At 41.1% G+C, this 19,903-nt stretch overlaps 1 protein-coding gene across 2 annotated transcripts in view; it reads right to left on the bottom strand.

The window, feature by feature from the left end:
• Positions 1–682: 682 nt before the first annotated feature.
• The window catches only part of GOLIM4 (golgi integral membrane protein 4), a 30,332-nt gene continuing 11,111 nt past the window's right edge, over positions 683–19,903 (bottom strand). The window contains exons 2-16 of one of the 2 annotated variants that reach the window (XM_068406197.1): positions 18,058–18,132; positions 16,620–16,669; positions 15,846–15,899; positions 15,177–15,327; positions 13,756–13,838; positions 13,066–13,149; positions 10,005–10,172; positions 8,853–9,185; positions 7,381–7,619; positions 6,106–6,185; positions 5,503–5,615; positions 4,143–4,310; positions 3,330–3,398; positions 1,249–1,329; positions 683–924 (exon numbers count right to left, since the gene is read on the bottom strand). In XM_068406197.1, coding sequence (XP_068262298.1) covers positions 766–924; positions 1,249–1,329; positions 3,330–3,398; positions 4,143–4,310; positions 5,503–5,615; positions 6,106–6,185; positions 7,381–7,619; positions 8,853–9,185; positions 10,005–10,172; positions 13,066–13,149; positions 13,756–13,838; positions 15,177–15,327; positions 15,846–15,899; positions 16,620–16,669; positions 18,058–18,132 — 1,907 coding nt within the window. In that variant the 3' untranslated portion in view covers positions 683–765. The remainder of the gene's footprint in view (positions 925–1,248; positions 1,330–3,329; positions 3,399–4,142; positions 4,311–5,502; positions 5,616–6,105; positions 6,186–7,380; positions 7,620–8,852; positions 9,186–10,004; positions 10,173–13,065; positions 13,150–13,755; positions 13,839–15,176; positions 15,328–15,845; positions 15,900–16,619; positions 16,670–18,057; positions 18,133–19,903) is intronic. The other variant, XM_068406198.1, reaches the window with a different exon arrangement.

Here is a 19,903-nt window from a genome sequence, read left to right on the forward strand (position 1 = left end):
TGCTCATTAAAATAAATGCATAATTTAACTGTATATAAACAGCTGCCAAAATTAACAGCTATTAACCTGGCTGTATTTTGAAGGCTTGTAAAACTTGCATATTTTATAAGTGTTCTGCACCTATAAAAGGCCTGGTCCTGCAAATAGCTAGGCATGTGCTTATCTTCAGGGATTTGAAGAATCTCATGAGCTTATGATGACTGAAACTACCCCTGGGCCTCTCCGAGCACCGCAGATCGTGCCTTGGATGGGGCGTGTGGCCAGCCATTGGTCACCAAAGTTGTGTCATGGAAGACAATGAGAGCTGGAGTGGCTAATGGCAACTGGGTTTAGGCACTAGATATATTCCCTCAGATATTGAATGTATCTGAAGTCAGACCAAGTGTCTCTGTGGGACTTGGACAAGGTGGAAGTGTATTCCAAAATGGCCGGACTTGGACAAGGTGGAAGTGTATTCCAAAATGGCCTTTATAAAACATGCCCAGAATTACAAAAAATTAAACCTATATGTCTGTTTATGTACAGCTGTAATAGAAAAGAAATCCTAATCTAGAGTATCAAAATACCGTATCCGTATAAACGTATGAGAGCATCTAATAGAAAAACAAAGTGTAAAATACAACCTTTGTTTGGAAATTAAATATCCCAAAAAACTTGTTGGGTTTTTTTTTTTTTAAAAAAAAAAAAAAAAAACAAAACCACAAAAAACCCCCAACAAAACAAAACCCCAAACCAGGAATTTGTGTGCTGCAAAAGAAAAGAGGACTACATCTCCCCTCGTCTACGAGTTTTTGCTGCAACAGCTCTGCCTTCCTCCTCCTCCTCCTCTTCCTCCTCATAATTTTCTTCATGAACTTCTTTCTGGTTGTTCTCTTCTTGCAGTTTTTGCTCTTGATCTGCCCCTCCATTATTCTTTTCATCTGCCTGATGGGCAAAAACAACAACAGATTCAGTGCAACTGCCAGTTTCCTTATAGTTGATTTTGGGGGAATGAGAGTTAAAGGGAAAGTGACTGTGAGCTGGAGTCACTAGAGCTGATGGACAGAAACAGGAGAAGATTTCCAAAGGCCTCCAGGCAGCAAGAATGGGTGGGGGAGGATGAGCAAAAGGAAGCTGGGACAGCGTGAAATTTGAAGGCCTATGATCTAAAGCAAGCGACAACAATTATGTCATGTCACTGTGACATGAGCACAGCTATGTTCAGTGTTTGATCATGTCACTGCGTGTGGGGGTTTACCCAGTACTTACATTTTCATCATTTTCACCATATGGCTCTTCAGCATTGCGTTCCAGTTCTCGTTTCTTCTCTTCAGTCAAATCCTCCTGGATCTACAAAGCACAGAGATGTTCTGTATATTTTAATTTCCTTTAGAAAAGTAGCCTGTGGCATAAATGTACACATTTTTGCAGCTATACTTCTACAGAATGAACACTCAAAAGAAAGGGAGAAGAGGGCATGGAAAGGTTAAACGAGGAAAAAAATAAACCACCACCCAACCATCAGGAAACTCACTTCCTCCCAGAGCATATTTAACTGTAACCACAATTTTCACAGACCCTCTCATCATCAGCAAACATATTTCCATTCCCATTCCATGTTTTGACTTTCCATATGTATTATTTTCTCCTTGTCCTTCATAGGGAGAGTGTCATGACACAGCAAAGTCATTACCGACACTTCCAGCCCACTGTGGACTCCTAGAACTACTTCAGTTCTGATACACAACGGAGGTATTTAATGGCAACTTTGCCCATGTTTTCCCAGCAGTTGAGCGATCCTCCTGCCAGCTGCTCCTGGGAAACCACACAAAAGCAAAGGGGGATCGGGAGTGAAAAATCATCTCTTCCAACTCTATAGGTGAAGAGAGAAGGAGGCACACTGATCTGTTTTCCAGATGTTCACGTCTTATCTATCACTTCTTTCTTGTATGTCAGCACCTTCCCTTGCTTCCACATCACTTTATGCTTAGGTGCAAATCTGAAAGAGGTGTTACACAAATCTGCTCCAAATGGTGTCCTGCAAGCTGGGTAAGATGCTGCCACAAGGCCACACACCTCTCCCCATGGAAAAAAAGCTGTTTCACCTGGCTGGGAAGCATTCGCCACTCAGTGCTGCCACCTACCCCTGCCACAAAGAGCGAGGATAAGACTGCTGCTTTTCACAGAGCTCCCTCCCTCTAGCACCTGTATCACATTCTCCTGAACAGCAGCAGCAACAGCCTCCTCAACATCATCAGCAGCAGGAGAGGATATTCAGCAGCTGCCTCCAACAGGAGGCAAAGCTGCCTCTGAACACATTCTTTGGGGTTAGGTATGGCTGCCAGCAGAAGGGCAGCCATCAAACCTGGGTCACCTTGAGGGATATATGGGAAAGATTTGAACAGCACCAATGTGTAATATTTGGGTCAACCCTACTAAAGAAACTATTCCTGATTACAGCATCTTAACTCCTTCTTGATTGCTCATTCGATCACTGCTCACTCTTTCATACTTCCAGTAAGAACACTGGTCATAGTCCTTTTCAAAATGTGTATTAAATTGCTTCCTGTAAGCCAAAGAGTAGTTGCCAAAGGCCAACTCTTCCCAGTTCCTAATGACCTGGTTTGATTTAAGTACCCTCATTTTGAACTGGTGAATTCTAAGTGCACACCAGCTAATTTAGACAAAGTGCCTCCCCATAAGGGAGTAATGAGTAGCTGTTTCTATTGCCTTTTGTAAATCATTATGTATGAAGTAGAAAGGAGCAATTGATGAGGTATGTATCGAAGAACTGCAGGGCAGCTTATGCTGGCGCATGCATAACCAGCATGCCATTCAACATAGGAAGGAAAAGGTCCCTTCCCCTCCTTTTCTCCTCCAGTTCAAAGCAAGGTGCTAACAGCTTCCCGACTGTTCGACTCCAGGAATAGTAGGGGCTTACAGAACTGGGATGGCTTAGGAGGAGCACAGATAAATCAGAGCTAAAGAGAAGTAACTGGCCAAGGAAGCCATTTGCCCAGAACAGCAGCGTGTGATTAAGGATGCGAAGTTAGTTAATGAGGTTTTCAGGAATTTTTCCTTGTGTTGTGAATGGCTTAATCTTTTCAATTATGGCACAATTAATACCGTGTCACATGGAAGACTAAAGGATGGCAGCATATAAGCATGAATAACACTAGAAGTGTCCAGAAGTGGACAGCAGAGTAATGGCAAAGACTTCCTAGGTTTCATAAAGTCAGACAAAGTGATTTGGGTTCGTTTTGCAGTTACAGAGAGATACCAGTGTTGAAGGTTAATGGAGATGCCCTATGCTACCTGAGTCCACACATGCCTTATGTCTCGTTTCTTACCTCCTCTTCTCCCTCTTCCTGGTATTGTTCATCCACGTTATCTTCCTGCTGGTCAGGATTTCCTGCCATCTGCAGAAAGATCATATAAAGATTTAGCTCTCTGTGCATGCCAATTAACTTTAGAAGACTGAAGGTTAAAGCTTCTTGTTCTGGAACCAAAACTTTATGTAAAGCCAAAGTAACAATAATAGCATAAGGAGTTATAGTGCGTTCATTAGCATTAATGATAGCCCGGCTACGTGATTTAGAACTGCCCTAAATTAAAAAACAGACAGCAGAATGATTATAATAAAAATTACTTCACAGAATAAAGCAAGACTTTCCATACTAAGCAGGAAGACAATGAAATATTCATACCATTAAAGACCAATGCCATGAAAATACAGATTATCTCTGCCTAGAGGAGTTTACAGTTTAAACACAGTTGAAACGCGCAGCATTCACTGGAACGGCCTCAGAAGGCAAGTGACACCACTGCTTACAGTTGACTGAGTGTTGATGGCAGGGAAGTGGCAGAGAAGGGATTTGTGCAAAGACATGAAGATTGTATGAACATGAAGATTGTTCTTGCAGGGGCCTGTGTGAAGGTAAATACAGGGGCCCTGAACTACAAGACGACAGAACCTTGCTGAGCAGAGCCAGTGATGAAAGACATTCCAGTGTGTCACCAGGAGTCATTCCCCACTTTGACCTGCACATGTCATATATGGCTTAAAAGAGATCTTTAAAAATCCCAGTTCAGTGTTCTCTCGCCAAGCTGTGCTACACTGTGCTTAAAGAGGACTTATAGATGCCTCCTCCCCCTTTACTGACCACCAGGTGCTCTTCCATTCCCGGGTGTCCTTGTTTCTGACTGGTTTGCTTGTGCTTTTCATTTTCATCTGGCAGATTTTCTTCTCTCTCTTGCTCAGCTTCCTCAAATTCATCTTCTCCCTGATTGTTGGGGTCATCAGCAGGATTCACATCTTCCATGGCTGCCTTCTGTAATTTTCAGAAGTGAATGTTAAATACATATTTTTATCTCACAGTCAAATTCTATTTCACTGGAAGGCCACCCTACTGTGAGCTATGTTGGAGCCAACTCCACACCCACTGAAACCAGCTGGAACCTCTCTACAGGCACCAAGGGTCACTAGATTAAACCCCAGCCAACACAGGAGTGTCAGTTCCTGAAAGAAAAAGTACTTCAGCACTGAACACCGACAGAACTGCAGCATGGGCACCTGCCTGCTAAAAGCTGGACTGGATCTGATGACTTATTTCACGTAGGCTGTTGAACTCCTTTTGTTTAGTACCTATCTGACAACTGACAATGCCTGATAAGACCACGTGAAAAAAGATAAGAGTTTAAATGCTCGTGGCTCAAAAGAGCTGATGTGATCTTTCAGTACCAGTCTGTCCTGCAATATTGCCCTTGTCTACATTTATAATAAAAGAAAACACTCACTTTTCATCATACTCTGTCATTCAGAAAACAATAATTTTCTTTCTGCTTATCATTCAGTAAAAGCATTTCTGATATCTTTATAGCTGACAAGTTAAAGATCCTTTAGAAATATTTACTATACAACTTAACTAGCTGAGGGGAAGGGGAGTGAAGATGATAACGCTTGATGTCCCACAACGCCAAGTGAGATGGAACCTGGGGGAAGGCACAGGACTGAATCTCCTGCATCCAGATCTCTGCAGTCGATACCGTGGCTGTGTTCAGTGCTGAAGTATGTTCCCTTTCAAGATCTCACACTTCTGTACTAAACCCAGCTGGTTTCAGTGGCTATTGAGGTGGCTCTTACCCTCTTAACTAATGACAGTATGAAAAATAGCATCACCACTCTTTTTGACTGACCACCAATGAGTTACTCCTGTTATTTTTTTGAATCCAAGTTTACCTGTTCAAGTCCCAGCTAAGTCCAAATCTTTATTGCCCCTAAAGCACAGATCAAAGGAATGTACAAAAGCAACTTGCTTCCAACAAGGAAACCTTTTTTGATTTCGTCCCAAATCAGTAAGGACAACTTTAAATAGATCGTAGATGTAGTTTTACTGTCAGTCTTGTCTTCCTAGCAGACCTCTGGTTCATCTTATTTTTGTAATGCGCAATTATGTTAGATGAGACTTAAGGGGTTTCATTTTAGTAACGATTGCAATCCATAGCATCTTAATTCATACTCACTGATTCATCAGCCTGCTGATTTTCTACTTGATGCTCGGGTTCTTGCTGTTCATTTGCATTATTTTGATCATCATCTTCACCTTCATCCTGGCGCTGGTTGTCACGTTCATAAGCTGACAAATTTTTGATATTATTATTGTATTACAGCAGTTTCTAGTTAACCCTTTTAAGAAAGTCTCCTATATACTAGCTTCCATACGTGCTTTTAGCAGGAGGCAGCCTTTCCCTAAAGAGCATTACCTAACCAGATAATGCAAACAGAATTTTACTGCTAGTAGGAAACCAACACTGAACAATTATGTAATTTGAAGAGATCAAACAAAATCCTAGGCAGAGCCAGGAACGTAACCTAGATCCACAAAGCCCTACCCCAGTAGCTCAATCCAAAGGACACTTTTCCTTTCTGGAATGTGGATATGATCTTTAGTAATACCTGTATTTCAGTCAGTCACTTCAGTCAGTGTTATTTGAGCTTCTGGTTTTAAATTGCAAGTTTATATTTCACTTGAATCCAAGCTGGATATGCAATAATATTAAAATCTCCCACGAAAGGCAGTGTACAGCAAACCTGTGAATGTGGTAGGGACATAAAATTTATCTTACCTCCTTCCTCTTCCTGAATGCCTTGCTCTTCTTCCCCTTGTACAATATCATGGTCCATGTTATCATAATGAGCCTGTTGGCTGAGAAAATTACATGCCAATACATCATTTCAGTTCCAAAAAAGTGTGTTTCTGCTTTAACAAAGAAACCATCCTACTGTATCTCTGCCTCTCCCAGCTCCTGCCAGAACAGGTTCCAGTTTAACTTCCTATTACCTAAAATTTTCTCCTATCATCTTTCCTGAAATACACTTTATAGGACAAAGACTTTCTTGTCTTACTATACTAACTTCTGTGCTTGTATTTATACATCAGTGGGATCTGCCTTGTATTTTCAGAACTCCTAAGCTAGTATATTCCATAATCAAAGCACAAATACTATGAACTGGAAGCAAAGAACCACTCAGATAAAGACAGACTACATGAATCAGATATTTTGTTGAATAAGCAGTTTTAGCTTTCATCTTGAAAGGGGTTTACTTGTGTGGTTGTTCTTGCAGGACTGAATATTTTGACTATCAATTTATGAAAGGCTTTCTCATACCAAAATCCTTTTAGAACACGGGTCAAGTTAATAATTAATATTTCAATGTTACAGCAAAAAAAATTCAACGGGCTTAATATTCCAAAAGATAAAATTGTCACTGACAATTTTAAACTAAGCAGAAGCATAAGGAAATACGACAGGGAGGGTGAAAGGCATGTAGAAGGTACAATACCATAAATATAACTGCATTCACAATAACTTTATGACACTTAACAGGGTGTTGGTTTCTCCTGAAATCACGCTTTTGTCTCTACAATGCAAATAACACTAGTTGCTCTCGGCCAGAAAGTCTTCAGGAAATTACTTAAAAATAGCATCTCACATTTAAGAGGAACTTTAGCTTAGGTACCTTAACACATACCTGAGACTGGAGCTCCTCAGTACTACAAGATCATAATAGCAGAAAATAATTACTCATTTTAAGACAAGGCGTGTTGTACGCCAGAAGCCCCTAACCTCCTCCAAGGGTGTGCATGGCAACACGCACTCATTACTCCAGACTTCAGAGGCTTCCATAGTAAAACGAGAAAAAAAAAAAAAGGATGGAAAAAAATCTGATTGATTGCTATTTTAGGGTTTTACCCTTGGAAAGAAGATGAGGCTCAATGAATTTAGTTTCTGGGCAGTCTAAGTTTACAGCATTAAACCACCCTCTTTCCAAAGGCGGTATGGTGGAAGCCATAAAACCCAGAGCACAGACCATGACAAACTCATGTAAAAGAATTTAACCTTAGCTGGTTTTTATAGAGTTTTTCTCCTTGTTCTGCCTGTTTCTGCAGCTGAAGCTCTTTTTCTTGCAGCTGCTGCTGCTGTAGTAGCTGTCCTCGCAGTCTCTGCTGGTGCAGTGATTCCTGATGTTCTCGTAGCTGATAGGCTTCCTCTGCTCTTTGGGCTGCAAGATGTTGCTGCTCTAGTTGTTGTTCATAAGCTGGCTTATGTCTTTGTGTTACAGCTTTTGTTGACATTATCTGTCAAAGAAACGTGTTAGTCATAGATTAATCATAATTTCAATGATCAGAAACAAACATGCAGAAACTTGTGACGAGGGAAAATTATGCAGATGCTATGTGGAACTGGCAGAATTACAGCAAAGTTATTTTAAGTTTTCCTGTCTCTGCTTAAAGTTTAATTATTTTTTTTGAACACAGACTGGAAGTGTTGGGGTGTTTGTGGAGGACATGGGGAAGGATGAGGAGATAATGGGCTGGGTGAAGCCATGCTTTTCATCAATCATAATAAAACCCTCCAACGTATTACCAGTAAAAGCAAGTTTTGATGGCTGCCAATTAAGACAGCAAATATGTTTCCATTGATTTAAGTGGTCATTTCAGTAGGGGCTGCTTTGAGCCTTAAATGAGACATTGCACGTTTTTTACAGCCAGCAGTAACTTAAACTAACTCCAGTTTCACACCTTAACCTATTGCTGCTGTTCTAATCCACTGCCCCTCTTCAACAATGGCTTCTCATCACACTGGAGTTACAGGATTCATCTGCTAAGAAAGTAAGCGTTTACAGAGCCTAAGGTGAGATCAGTAAAATATATTTTCCACTGGAGATACGGGATTTGCTTGTTTTATTTAGAGCTGCATAGAGCAAGACCTGCCATTGCTGCACACTGATTTCCCCTGGCTATTTCAGTCATGTTCATCATGCAGTTAAAATTTCCCGTCAAACGACAGCGAACGTTTAGATGGAAATGTGTTTACAGAAGGCAGGTATATCTGACAAGGAAACACACTGCAATTTGCTGAGATGCATCAAATTAGTAAGGCGGGAGAGCTCTCCAAAGAGCTGAAGATAAATCTCGTTCTCATCAGCTATCTTCTTCCCATCAGCTACCACAGGCCTCAAATTTAACGTAGGAGATGGGATTCGACCTGTCTGCTCTTTTTTTTCCATTTGTTGCTTTTCATCAGCAGAATTAACGTTCATGAAGCTGCATTTGGCGAGCTCTGCAGTATGTGTGTGCTGAAGTCCAGCCTGAATCCTATGCATCCAAGTGCTTTGAATCCCAAATTTTCTATAAATATGAAAATTTTATGTAAAAAACAGCAAGTGCTCTGAATCCCAAACTTTCTAAAAATATGATGCTGATTTTACCTAGAAATAGGCGAGTACAATACAGGGCCTGCAGTGGTAAGAGACACCTCCATTTAAACAGCAAATCAATCAATTCGTAGAAAAGAGCAGAGCTCCATACCTCTGAACGAAGATGATCACCCAACATGTTGGTTTCTTCTTCTTTCTGTTCCTGTTTTTTCCACTCATTCTCTTCCGGTACTTGATCCTGTTCCTCCTCTAAGCGCTCAGGCTGACCTGCCTGCTCCATTTCTTCCTCTTCAAGTTCTTTTTTGCGTTCCTCTTCAACTTGATCAACATGTTGCTCATCATCCTCTCCAGCTTCTTGTTGCTCCTGAATATTTAGTTCTTTGGCATGCTGGCCCTCATTAGCCCTTCTTTGCAGATGAAAAGGCTCAGCTCTGTCTTCTTTTTCCTGGGTATTTATTTCTTCTCTCCCTTTTGGCTTCTCATTCTGCAAAACACACACAAGATTATGTGTGCACAAGATATCATGGATTTCATATTTTCAAGAGAGCCAAGGACCAGACAGGGATGCCTTTATTCCAGCCTGCGGTAGCAAAGCTGTAGGCAGGAGAGCCAGATGCCTGCTTTGGAACAAGCTACCCCTCCTGCCAAACGGTACCAATACCTGATTCTTGGCTACAGCTACACAAAGTGTTGTACAATTGCATCATAAAGTAGGTTAAGCCTCATTGTAACTGAAGTGAAACAAAAAAAACCCTATTACAATTCTGTATCTACCAAGGAAGGTTTGTATTTTATCTCCTGTAGGTTCTGCTGGCCAAGAACTCTTGTAACATAGAACCACATCTGATATTGTAACTTCTAGACTTTACCCACAACTTCGCTTTTTTTCTTTCTGAACAGCAGATAGTGTGGCTCTTTTAAATATACTGACTTTAAGTGTGCCACTGAGACTTTATAAAACACATGAAAAGACAAATTCTTCAGAACATGTTAAAGCTTTTCTGTAACATGAGATATCTAAAATTTGAGAGACCGCTTATTATTCAAAAAATTAAGATTTTTAGCAACTTCTTGAAACAGCTTACATAAGCCAGTTTTACATGCATTTACAGTCATGGGAGAAAAGGTCATCATGAATATATTTTTCTACTACTCAATAAGATTAAACTGTTCCTTACTACTCAAGAACTGACAAACATGTACAATTAAACATACGCTTCAAATGGAAGTTAAGCACGTAGCTAGTGTTTTGCTCAATAAGAACCATTTCCCACAGCGTCTGGAGCCAGTCAGTACTTTATACCTCCTGATGCTCTTCAGCCACAGCTTCGCGGGGCACCGGGAGGTCGCTGTGGGGAGACGGTGCTCGTGCCTCTGCCTGCTCGTTTGGTCGTTCTAACTTCTCAGGGTGCCGGAAGCCTGGCATTTTGTTGAGTGTGTCCTTCAACTGTTTGTATTCCTCCACCTGGGACTAAAGACAACACATTAATTATAGTGCGTCCAAATCAATTTCTTAATAAAATATAGTCACCTTGGAGTGAACTTGCTGGCAAGACATATGGTAGAGAGACTCGATATTCACATCAGAGCAAATACCAGGGAGGAGAAGGGACAGGAGCTTTTAAAATTGGTTATTTCCACGCAGTAGGCAACATTGACTCACGACAATCTTCTCAGCCAAAGTGCGCATGCACACAAAGTATATTAGAAAAATATCGGTGGGACAAAGACGAAGATTTGTTTTATTCATGCCAAGCAGGAGAATTGTCAAAAGGGGATGATGCAGTTTTCTTGGCAGACTAAAGCGAGGGAAATTGAGAGCACCACACTTCTTTACTGGTAGAAAGAAGTGCAGTTCTTTCAGAAACAGTAGTTTGAAAGTATATATACATGTCAGGAAAATGCCAAATCCTCAACATTGAGACAGGTGTTACACAAGACAAGAGCCAACATAGAGAACTGAGGCAGAGTCACAGCACACCTTTGGCGAAGAGCAAGAAAAAAGAAAAAAAAGAGAAAAATGGGAATTTCTAAAGTCTTCCTGAAATGCAACAGTAAAATGTTGTAATTTGATTTGCTGTTCAACTTTGTACAAGATCAGGATACTTTCAAAAAGCTTTAAAGTCCAGTATGAGAATCCAGACTGGTTGGTACACCAGTCCCTGCCTATACAGCAGATGTATAAGAAAGACTGTCTCATAAAGTAAAACTTCTGACATGGGCAGGATTTATAAAAGCTGACCAGCTGCATGTACAAAAGGTGCTGCCCCACGAGAGGGTTTCTCTGTTGCTGCAGTGGAGGTGGTGGGTGTTTTACTACCCGGTTTGAAGTCAGAGGTGCATTTCATAATCCTTTTTAAAATTGAAGTTAAAAAGTGGCTACAGTTTACACTCGGTGACTGCATGTCCTTCTGTGGTATCATAGCAATCAATAGTACAGCAGACAGGCCTGATGCATTGATGTACAATGCAAAACGCTCATACAAAACAATATCCACAGTGCTACAGATTGACATGATGCAATGCGTAACAGCTCCGAAGCTAGACGCACCTCGAAGCATCTTCAAAAGACTATGGCATCCCATAAAACAGACGGGCCTAAAAGCAAAGCAGAATGCACAGTAATTACTCTTGTCATTCCAGAGGGATACTTCTGTTTCCTGATTCACTGTTGGAGAGTCCAGTAAGAAATTTTAGAGGAAAAAATAGTATTTACTTAACATAAGACTAATATGCAGGTCTCTGATTTTTTTTTTTTTCTTTCCTCACTCACTGACCATGCAGAGGGACTAATATTCCAGGATATTTAAACAGTGCACGTCCAGATCCAGATCAGAATTCAAGTACTCCATTCCACGAGTCATTCTAAGCTGAACATTGTGATTCAAGGCCAGAGCCTAAGAGGCATTTATACTGGCAGAAAGACAGGGTTTATAAAAAAATATAATGAATCTGTCTGGCTGTTGAAGCTATGGAAAAGTACAAAAATTACAATGCTTTAAAGATTCAGGTCACAAATTCATTAGTGCAGTATTGACTACTGATATTTAATGTGTAGAATACACCTAGGAATAGAGGGATCATTTATTGAGCTGTGTTTCTAAGCAATAATCCCTTGTGAACTCTCTGTAGCGGGTTTGCAGGAGGAACTGTGCAACGGTGCTAAACACCTTCTGTTCTGAAAGAATGTGCAAGACCCTTCTGTTGAAGGAAAGGTTCTCCATGTGAGAAATGCCACATTCTGATTGCAGATAGAAAGGCTTTGTGTGTCACAGGTTTTCTAATTAAAGAACTGAATCAAAGCCAGGAGAAGGATATGGAGCTTCCCTTTGGATTTGGCGAACCTTAAATCAGACCCTGCATCTGCCCTTGTGGAATTCCAGATGTTAGCTAATACATACCAAGTAGCTAACGTGGCCAGTGGGAGAAGAGCTTAAAATTAGCTGCCAGAATATTTCAGTACTGGAAATTAAGATTCTTCATATATTTAGTCTGTGAGGGACTTTCCTGGCCTTTCCCTGTTTTTTGAATATCTACACATATTGACATGCACAACAAGCAGAACTGGGGAAAAAAAAAATGTAATGCTTTTAGTGCTGCTAATGATTTTGTGGACCATGAAAATACTTAAATGAAGAAAATTAGTCAGGAATAAAAATAACTTCACACTGCCTCATTGCTTTCCCCTCTGATCTTTCAGCAATAGCCTTCCTCTGCTCCAGCGTTACTCCTACTTTCAGATTCCCTGTGGCCTACACAGCTTGTACTGGCACAGCTGACTGAATCTGCAATAGTCTGGCAAAGCTTGTGCTTCATGGGTAGTTCGCTTGAAAATGCCATTTAAGACAGGCAATGCTGCTGCTGCTTTTTAACCAATTTGAGTTCCACCTGGAGTTTACATTCCTCCATATATACTCTACCTCTGTTGCACTGATGTATATTGCTATATAAACCTTCCAGTCACACACAAAAAGAGACTTTAGGGTATACCAGCATCCAGGTCTTTATAATGATACACGTGAGTGTCAAAGTGTAGGATGTTAAACAAACAGAAGTTCTATCAGAGAAGACAGAGAAAGGAAGGTATTCGACAGCTCTCGGGGAAGCAGATACTCTTCTTATCAGTAATACATGCACTCTTGGGCCTATAATACAGCTTTTTATTTTCCCACAGCCCTATGATTTGTTGCAGCGTCTTCTTAAGAGCAACCCTTTACCTCATGCACGTCCCTGCAGCGCGCAGCATGGTGCTACCTGCAAATTCCCCATGCGAAAGGCTACATGCACAACATTACAGTCAGCTGAACTAGGAGAAACGAGTTTTAGGAGGGTTAGAGCTCGCAGAAGCTGCTTTCCTTTCTGACCTGTGCAGCAGCTAGTGCACTCTTGTGGTCTTCCAATGTCACTACAAGCTGGTTGTGTTGGGAGAGTAAGTTCTTATGCTGTTGCTACACAAAAAGAAGAACATGACATGTTTCACATAAAGCTCATTCTAAAGGTAAATTAGGTAGCCTGGGGGATTGTGAACTAGGAAGATAATTCAATTTATTTCAAAAAGAAAATCCTGAGCTGGAATGACAGCATTTATTTATTTAACATGGAATGCATATTAAGCACACAGAGAAAGCGAGCATGCCAGGAAACAAAATTTTGGAGGCCAAAATTTCTGTAACTAAAATAAAGTTAAAAGTTGGAGTAGATGTGGATGAACGTTTAAAAAAAAAAAAAAAAACAGAGCTGGAAAGCATTCACTTCAGCAAACTCAGTTTGCCAAAACACAATTCTTAACTTACAAAGTCAAATTTCCAATTCCAATTTCTATACTAAATATTTCTCTTCCAATTCTTTTTTTTTTTTTTTGTTTTCCCAAATGAGCACGTACCTAAAGTGCAGTGGCAAAACACAAGAAATCCAGTTCAGCCATATTCCTCTCTTTTTTGCCACATAACAGAAACTACAAGTCTTCAGCATAGCCCATTTCTGGCTTGTTAAAACTTGGGAACATTGTTCTTTTTCTTAATGGTCTTGAAAGTTCTCCTCAAACCAAACCCTACCTTGACATCTTGTAGCTGGGTGTGAATGTCTTGGTGAGCTTTTCTCAACTGTCTGTTCTCCTCCCGTAAGTTATACAGGGATTCTGTTTAAAAGAAATGACATACAGAATTTAAACCTGGTCACATTTATAATACTAGATTAAGCACCAAAATTAAGACTATAACACAAGCTACATAAAATCCTACACAACTGCTATAGTAAAAATGGAGTAATTGCACGGCTTCTTTAAGTTACATCTCTCCCCACCGCTATTTCAAGCGGAAAATTGTAAATTTGGTTGAGTTTTATATTAGCACACCCAGTTTGCAACTGGAATTATGCACCACTGGTCATGCTGGGGACTGCAGACAGCAAAATTCATTATGGTAATCTGAATCTTTAAAATGCAGAGAGGAAGCCACCCTCCTCTCTTCCCCCACACTGCATCTGGTGAGTGAGAATTTTATGTCGTAGGACTAAGCTATTCTTTTGGAAGAGGTGCCCAGATGGCCAGCATACTTAAAAAGCTTTACGGTCTGGGACCAGGGAGAGGGGCTTCTCTTCCCACTTCTTACACTATGTTGATGTGGAATATTGCAAGCAGACACAGGCAAGCTCTTCCCACACTCCAAGCTGCCAGGCTGCAATCCAGCTCAGTCCAAGAGCTAGCTGTATGACTTCACTGGGGTGGTGCCAAGGCAGAACTAATAAACACGGCCTCTGCCTGCAAAACACAGTGCAGACAAAACTGCAGACAGCTCCAAAACTAACTCGTGTTAGTGACACATGGCAGAGAGTGGCTGAAGGCCCTTGGTGGGGACAGCCCCGTCCTTTTGTTCTGTGCAACTGTGTAGTTAGGATTGAACAGGTCTGCAAACTGCAAAGAATCTCTTTAATAGGAAACTGGATGCCAAGGGTAAAAAATGAATACTTCATCATCCAAGTATACAGGTGCAACATGTTCCAGAGAAGCTGATACATATAGAGAAAATGAGGTCTAAAATGTATATAAAGTCACTTCATAAAGAGGCACAATTAAACCTGACGGAAGTGGCAAACATTCTTAGATTGCCTTCCACTTACAAAAAAAAAAAAAAAAAAGAGCAAAGAGGTAAATCAATTTTTCCAGGTTTATACAAGTCTTAGAACTAAAAATGAACGACTGAATAAACCAGCCACTCACACTTGATGGGCTTTTAAGCGCTGTGTTTCTTACACAGCTGTGTCTCTAATCTAGACAGAAACACAAAGCACACATATGAGTAGATATCAGAAAGAGGCCCCAGAAAATCATCAGTAAAATGCAACCTATCAGGAGGCATAAGATGCATGAATGACCTGTTAGTGAGAACAGAGATGATGCCTTTCTGCCTCACATCACACAAGACACGACAACAAATACACATTTTGATACAGGCAGCCAGATACAGGCTGCACATACCCTTCAGCTTAGAGATCTCCTGCTCTTTCTCCTGCTGCAGCTGTAAGTATCGCTCCTTGTGATCACTGAATGTTCTGCTAAACTCTTCTCCTTGTTTTCGGTGATCTTCCTCAAGGTCAGCATGCTGTTTCTTTAGTTCTTCATGTTGACTCTGCAAACACCAAGTTGGACACTGGAACAGTTCTGTATCTGCATATCTGGCTAATATTGTCTTTGGCAATTTGTTAAGTCAGTGCAGATGAATAGGAAGCATTCATAACAAGGAGTTTATTATTCAAAGCATGCATATTTCAGCTCCTCTCAAACACAAACTGATCTCTGTGATAAGTAGCCTCCTGTTCTAGGGCTACGTCACCTCACCCTGCAGTTGCACTGTCCCACTGGGAGCTGCTGAATGTGGTTAAGAAATGCCTCACATGCCAAACTACGTACAGTCTGATAAGTCAGCATTCCGTACAAGTAATTGCATTTGATAAGGTTAAATCACCCACTGGAAAGCCTGACTAGGAAAAAGTGCAGTAAAGCGTCTTTTAATGGTACTGTTGTAAGAGGAAGGCACCGTCGATGTACTGACATTCTGTACTGAATTTCCAGAAGCCAGTGAGGCCGCATGTCCCTGACACAGCAGAACGCCAGTGTCCTGTGAAACTGGACATCTCCGTTACCCACCTTCAACATCTGGTGTTGTACACTCAGGGCGCTGTATCGGCTGTTTGAGTCTTGCTGTGAAACAAAAACACTGGCGTTAAACACGACGACACATTCCTCTAACCTCTGTACACGCAGTTATTTAGGAGTCACAAGCCAAGGGACATAACTCCCAGGAAACAAATTAATCTCTCCACTTGCTTTGGGACACAGCAAGCACATACACTTTGCAGCAGCAATGTATTTTAACTTAGGTTACTCAGCTCACAAACTGCTCCCCAGTTTCAACATGAAGTAGCCAAAAAATCCTAATTTACTCGTATAAAGAGTTCTCTGCAGGTCTCTGGGCCCTCTGCCAGATACAGCTTTCCTTCTGGCACTTGGTATGTAAAACAAAGTTTCTTGATGTTTTTATACTTTCCAGTTCAAAGACCATGTGTTAGAAAGTTGCCACTGTCCTTTTCCCTGCGGACTAAGCTACAAAAAGATTTCTAATTTATTATTCCTCCTTCCCCTTAAAAATGGCAACATTACATTTGAACTACCATAATATAAACAGAAGGATATTTTCTAAACTAATTTTCGGGAAAGATATTAGGATCTCCTATTACAGCTCAAATAATTAGGAATTGCAAAGCACTTACGCATGCAGAGTAGACATTGACTAAGCGAGCGCTCATTCAATTAGTCTTTTGCGAGATCTCTTTGAACAGTTATAATTGCAAAGCATTCCCTTTTTCTTGCAACTCAAATAGCATCAACTGTTACAAACTTGTACCAGGAATGACGACTTACCCTTCCTTTATTTAGTGTTTCCTGTGCTTCTAGTTTATAAACAAGAAAATCTACAACATAAAAGAGAAAATATTGGTAAAAAACCCAGGAAGATTAGAATCTGAACTTAAATAACGTAACTGTTGCATACATAAATTCTCTTAAGAGCTGAATAGTTATGCAGATATAATTTTCCAAAAGATCTTCAGAAAAACTATGGAGAGTTTAACAAAATGCCCGAATTTTGGCGAAATATTTTCATTAAGAAGTTTCATATCTTAGTGCAAGATATATAAGTTGTGGTTGCCCCCTCCCTGGCAGTGTTCAAGGCCAGGTTGGATGGGGCTTGGAGCAACCTGGTCCAGTGGAAGGTGTCCCTGCCTGTGGCAGGGGGTTGGAACTAGATGATCTCTAAGGTCCCTTCCAACCCAAACCAGTCTGTGGTTCTACGATATAGGGGGTACAGGCTCAAGACTACAGATGGGTAATTAAATCTGTTACATGAACTCTCTCACTAGAGGCCCAGTAGCACCATGCAAAAGAAAAAGGACATTTATAAATGGTGTATTCTTGTATTAGGATAAACAAATAAGTACTTTAAGAAGTGTGAAAGTCTAGGCTAAGTTTAAATAAAACAAAAATTTCCCCTTTTGTTCCTTGCTCCTCTTTTCAGGATTCACAAACACCCACTCACCTTTGCACAGCAACGGGACAGCTCTACACTAGATGGCACCAGAAAGCTACCCAGAACTGCACACTAAGGATAATTTCTTACATGTTCTTCATCTTTGCTGAAGTAGTTGTTTTAATTCAGCGGCTGAGTCCTCAGTTTGAGGAAGAATACAGGCTTTACTCTGAAAATTGTAGTGAGTTTAGAACAAAAGGCTCGGAGAAAACTCAGAGGACTGCATTCTGCTGAAGTTTCATAGATGGCAGACGCATAAGAAATACAATGTGTGCCAACATTTCCCCCTCACACACACCTAGAACTTAGTTTTAATCAGAAAAAGGTATGTAAGCATGTGTTTACCCTTAAGCATGTGTAAAAGTACTGATTCAGAGTCTGATTTCACGGAATGCTGGAAAAGATCCTGTGTTTTTGGTACAAATTTTAAATCTTCAGCGTGCTGGAACAGGATTTACACACACCCATACTCCACATACCTGTCACTTTTATGTACAATGATATAGACACATTGTGTATACCATGCCACGTTGCAGTGATCTGTAAACAGTACTAAAAAGATGTCTGCTTTTTAAAAAACATTAGATGATAAAAATAAATTAAAAAAATAAATTAAAAAAGATGGACTAAAAAGACCACCACAGATCTGCTAAGGTGGCCCTGCTAATTCGATATACGTTGGTAACTCATTGAAATTTGCACTAAATACATCCAAAGTTACTTTCTAAAATATTCCAGTTATCTTAAATGTCAAAGTGCAAAGCATGTTCTTACCTTCTTTCGCTTTCTTATGTTCAAGCCTTTCCTTTTGTAATGACTTTTCTAATCTTGACCTGTGCTCATAGACAACTGAAAAGAGAAATTTTGTACACAATTCATTTTAACAGTAATATGTACAAAAAACTCTGCCCAACCCCAGCACACCCAGAGAGCATTGGCACAGAATGCACCAGGAAAATACAAGTGGAATGAGGTCATAGGATAGAGGACTGCTCCTATCGTTTGGGACAGTAATGTTTTTCTTTTTTCATGCTTTCTTGACCTCGATTCTGGGTTACGGCCATTGCACAAACACAGATTAGGATAACCATGGAAGGGATTTCTTCATGGAGACAGTCAGCTATGGTGGATCTACACGAAAGCTACCAAATCATCTTTCCCTCTTAGGCATGCAGGTACACATTTTCCCACGCTTTCTTTCTCTCCTGCCTTGTTTGGAAAGAGACAAGGGAACGGGACAGGACATCCTCACCGCCAGGGCAAATCCTTGCACCAAACAAACTGCCACAAGGAGGGAACTGATGCACGAGAGCAGGACGGCTCAGGAAGGCGCAGTACTACACCAGGCAGGCTGCTTAGTCTCAGACATGGAGAACCTGAGATCCATTCCTAAATTCTTCCAAAAACTTGGGACAACTCAGTTTTCTGTGGCCTCCTTTTTTGTAAAGCCCAGATCCTTCACACCACAGTGCTGCTGACCCAAGACTGCACAAAGAAATGCTCAGGTATCACGTCCTCAGTTTCTCAGTAAGCACAAGCCAACAGCAGGGTGTACATACGCTAAAGCACTCTGTACTTGCATGGAATATCCACATCATCTGAGGAGAAACTGGGGTTTTTTGAGGGTGTTTTTTCACCCCTTAGTTAAGGGGATAAGGCAGGAAGAACAAAAGAAATCACCTGAAGAGCTAGGATAGCTGAAGTATAAAGCTAAACTGGATGCTTCTCTGTAAGGTTAGGGTATCAGAGCGTGCTCACCAGGAAATCATTTCAGTTTGAGAGTAAAATGTAATCTCCACTGGGTTTTAAATCCATTTATACATTTTCTTTAGATGCAACAGTCTACAGATGAATGAAGAAGTGCTCTGTGTACAGGGCTTCAGGCAAAAAGCAACAAGCTGAGGTTTTAGGGGCACCACTCACAGTACAACCCGCAACGTCCTCAGCAGACCAGGTAAGGGTAGTCCTGCAGCGTGTCACGCGTGTGCTGCTGAGCCTGCCAGCGGGGCCACTGGCTACAGAAAACTGCACGTGGTGTTTTGGGAAGATGCTCCGACATCTTTGCCAAACTCTGCAAGCCCTCTGAGCCAACACGGCTACCAGAAGAGGTGGTTCTGCTGCTTGATCTGGCACTGGCCTTCCCTTCACTCTCACTGCTCTGGGTGATGGGACAGCAGGACCTAGCAGTTGGGGACAGGGCATGTAACAATTTCTTCTGGTGGCAGTGCTGGCCTGTACAGACTTTCAGAGAGCAGCAGTGATGACTGGCAGTGACCTGGAATGCTGGGTGGCACGGCAGGAGACTGACTACTCCAGGTTTGATCACAGAAAGCAGAGACAACCTTATTTCTAGAACTTTACGGTATGACAACTACTCTTGGTGATATCAATGGTCCAACAGACCAACCGTGCCATCGCTCAGGACCTGACCTGAGCAGATGCCTAATACAGAACACACACAATGAGTTTGCAGTATTTCTTTGGCAGTGTCTCCCAGCAATTTATGACTCCCAAGGACTATCCAAGGCGCCTGCGGGTCCTTTGCGTGGGCCATTCCAAAATGGATTTTACATTTATGAATTTGTCTAATTGTTTGTTGCATCCGTGTGTATTTAGGACA

The sequence above is a fragment of the Nyctibius grandis genome, chromosome 8 (assembly GCF_013368605.1).
Source record: "Nyctibius grandis isolate bNycGra1 chromosome 8, bNycGra1.pri, whole genome shotgun sequence".
NCBI classification, from domain to species: Eukaryota; Metazoa; Chordata; class Aves; order Nyctibiiformes; family Nyctibiidae; genus Nyctibius; species Nyctibius grandis.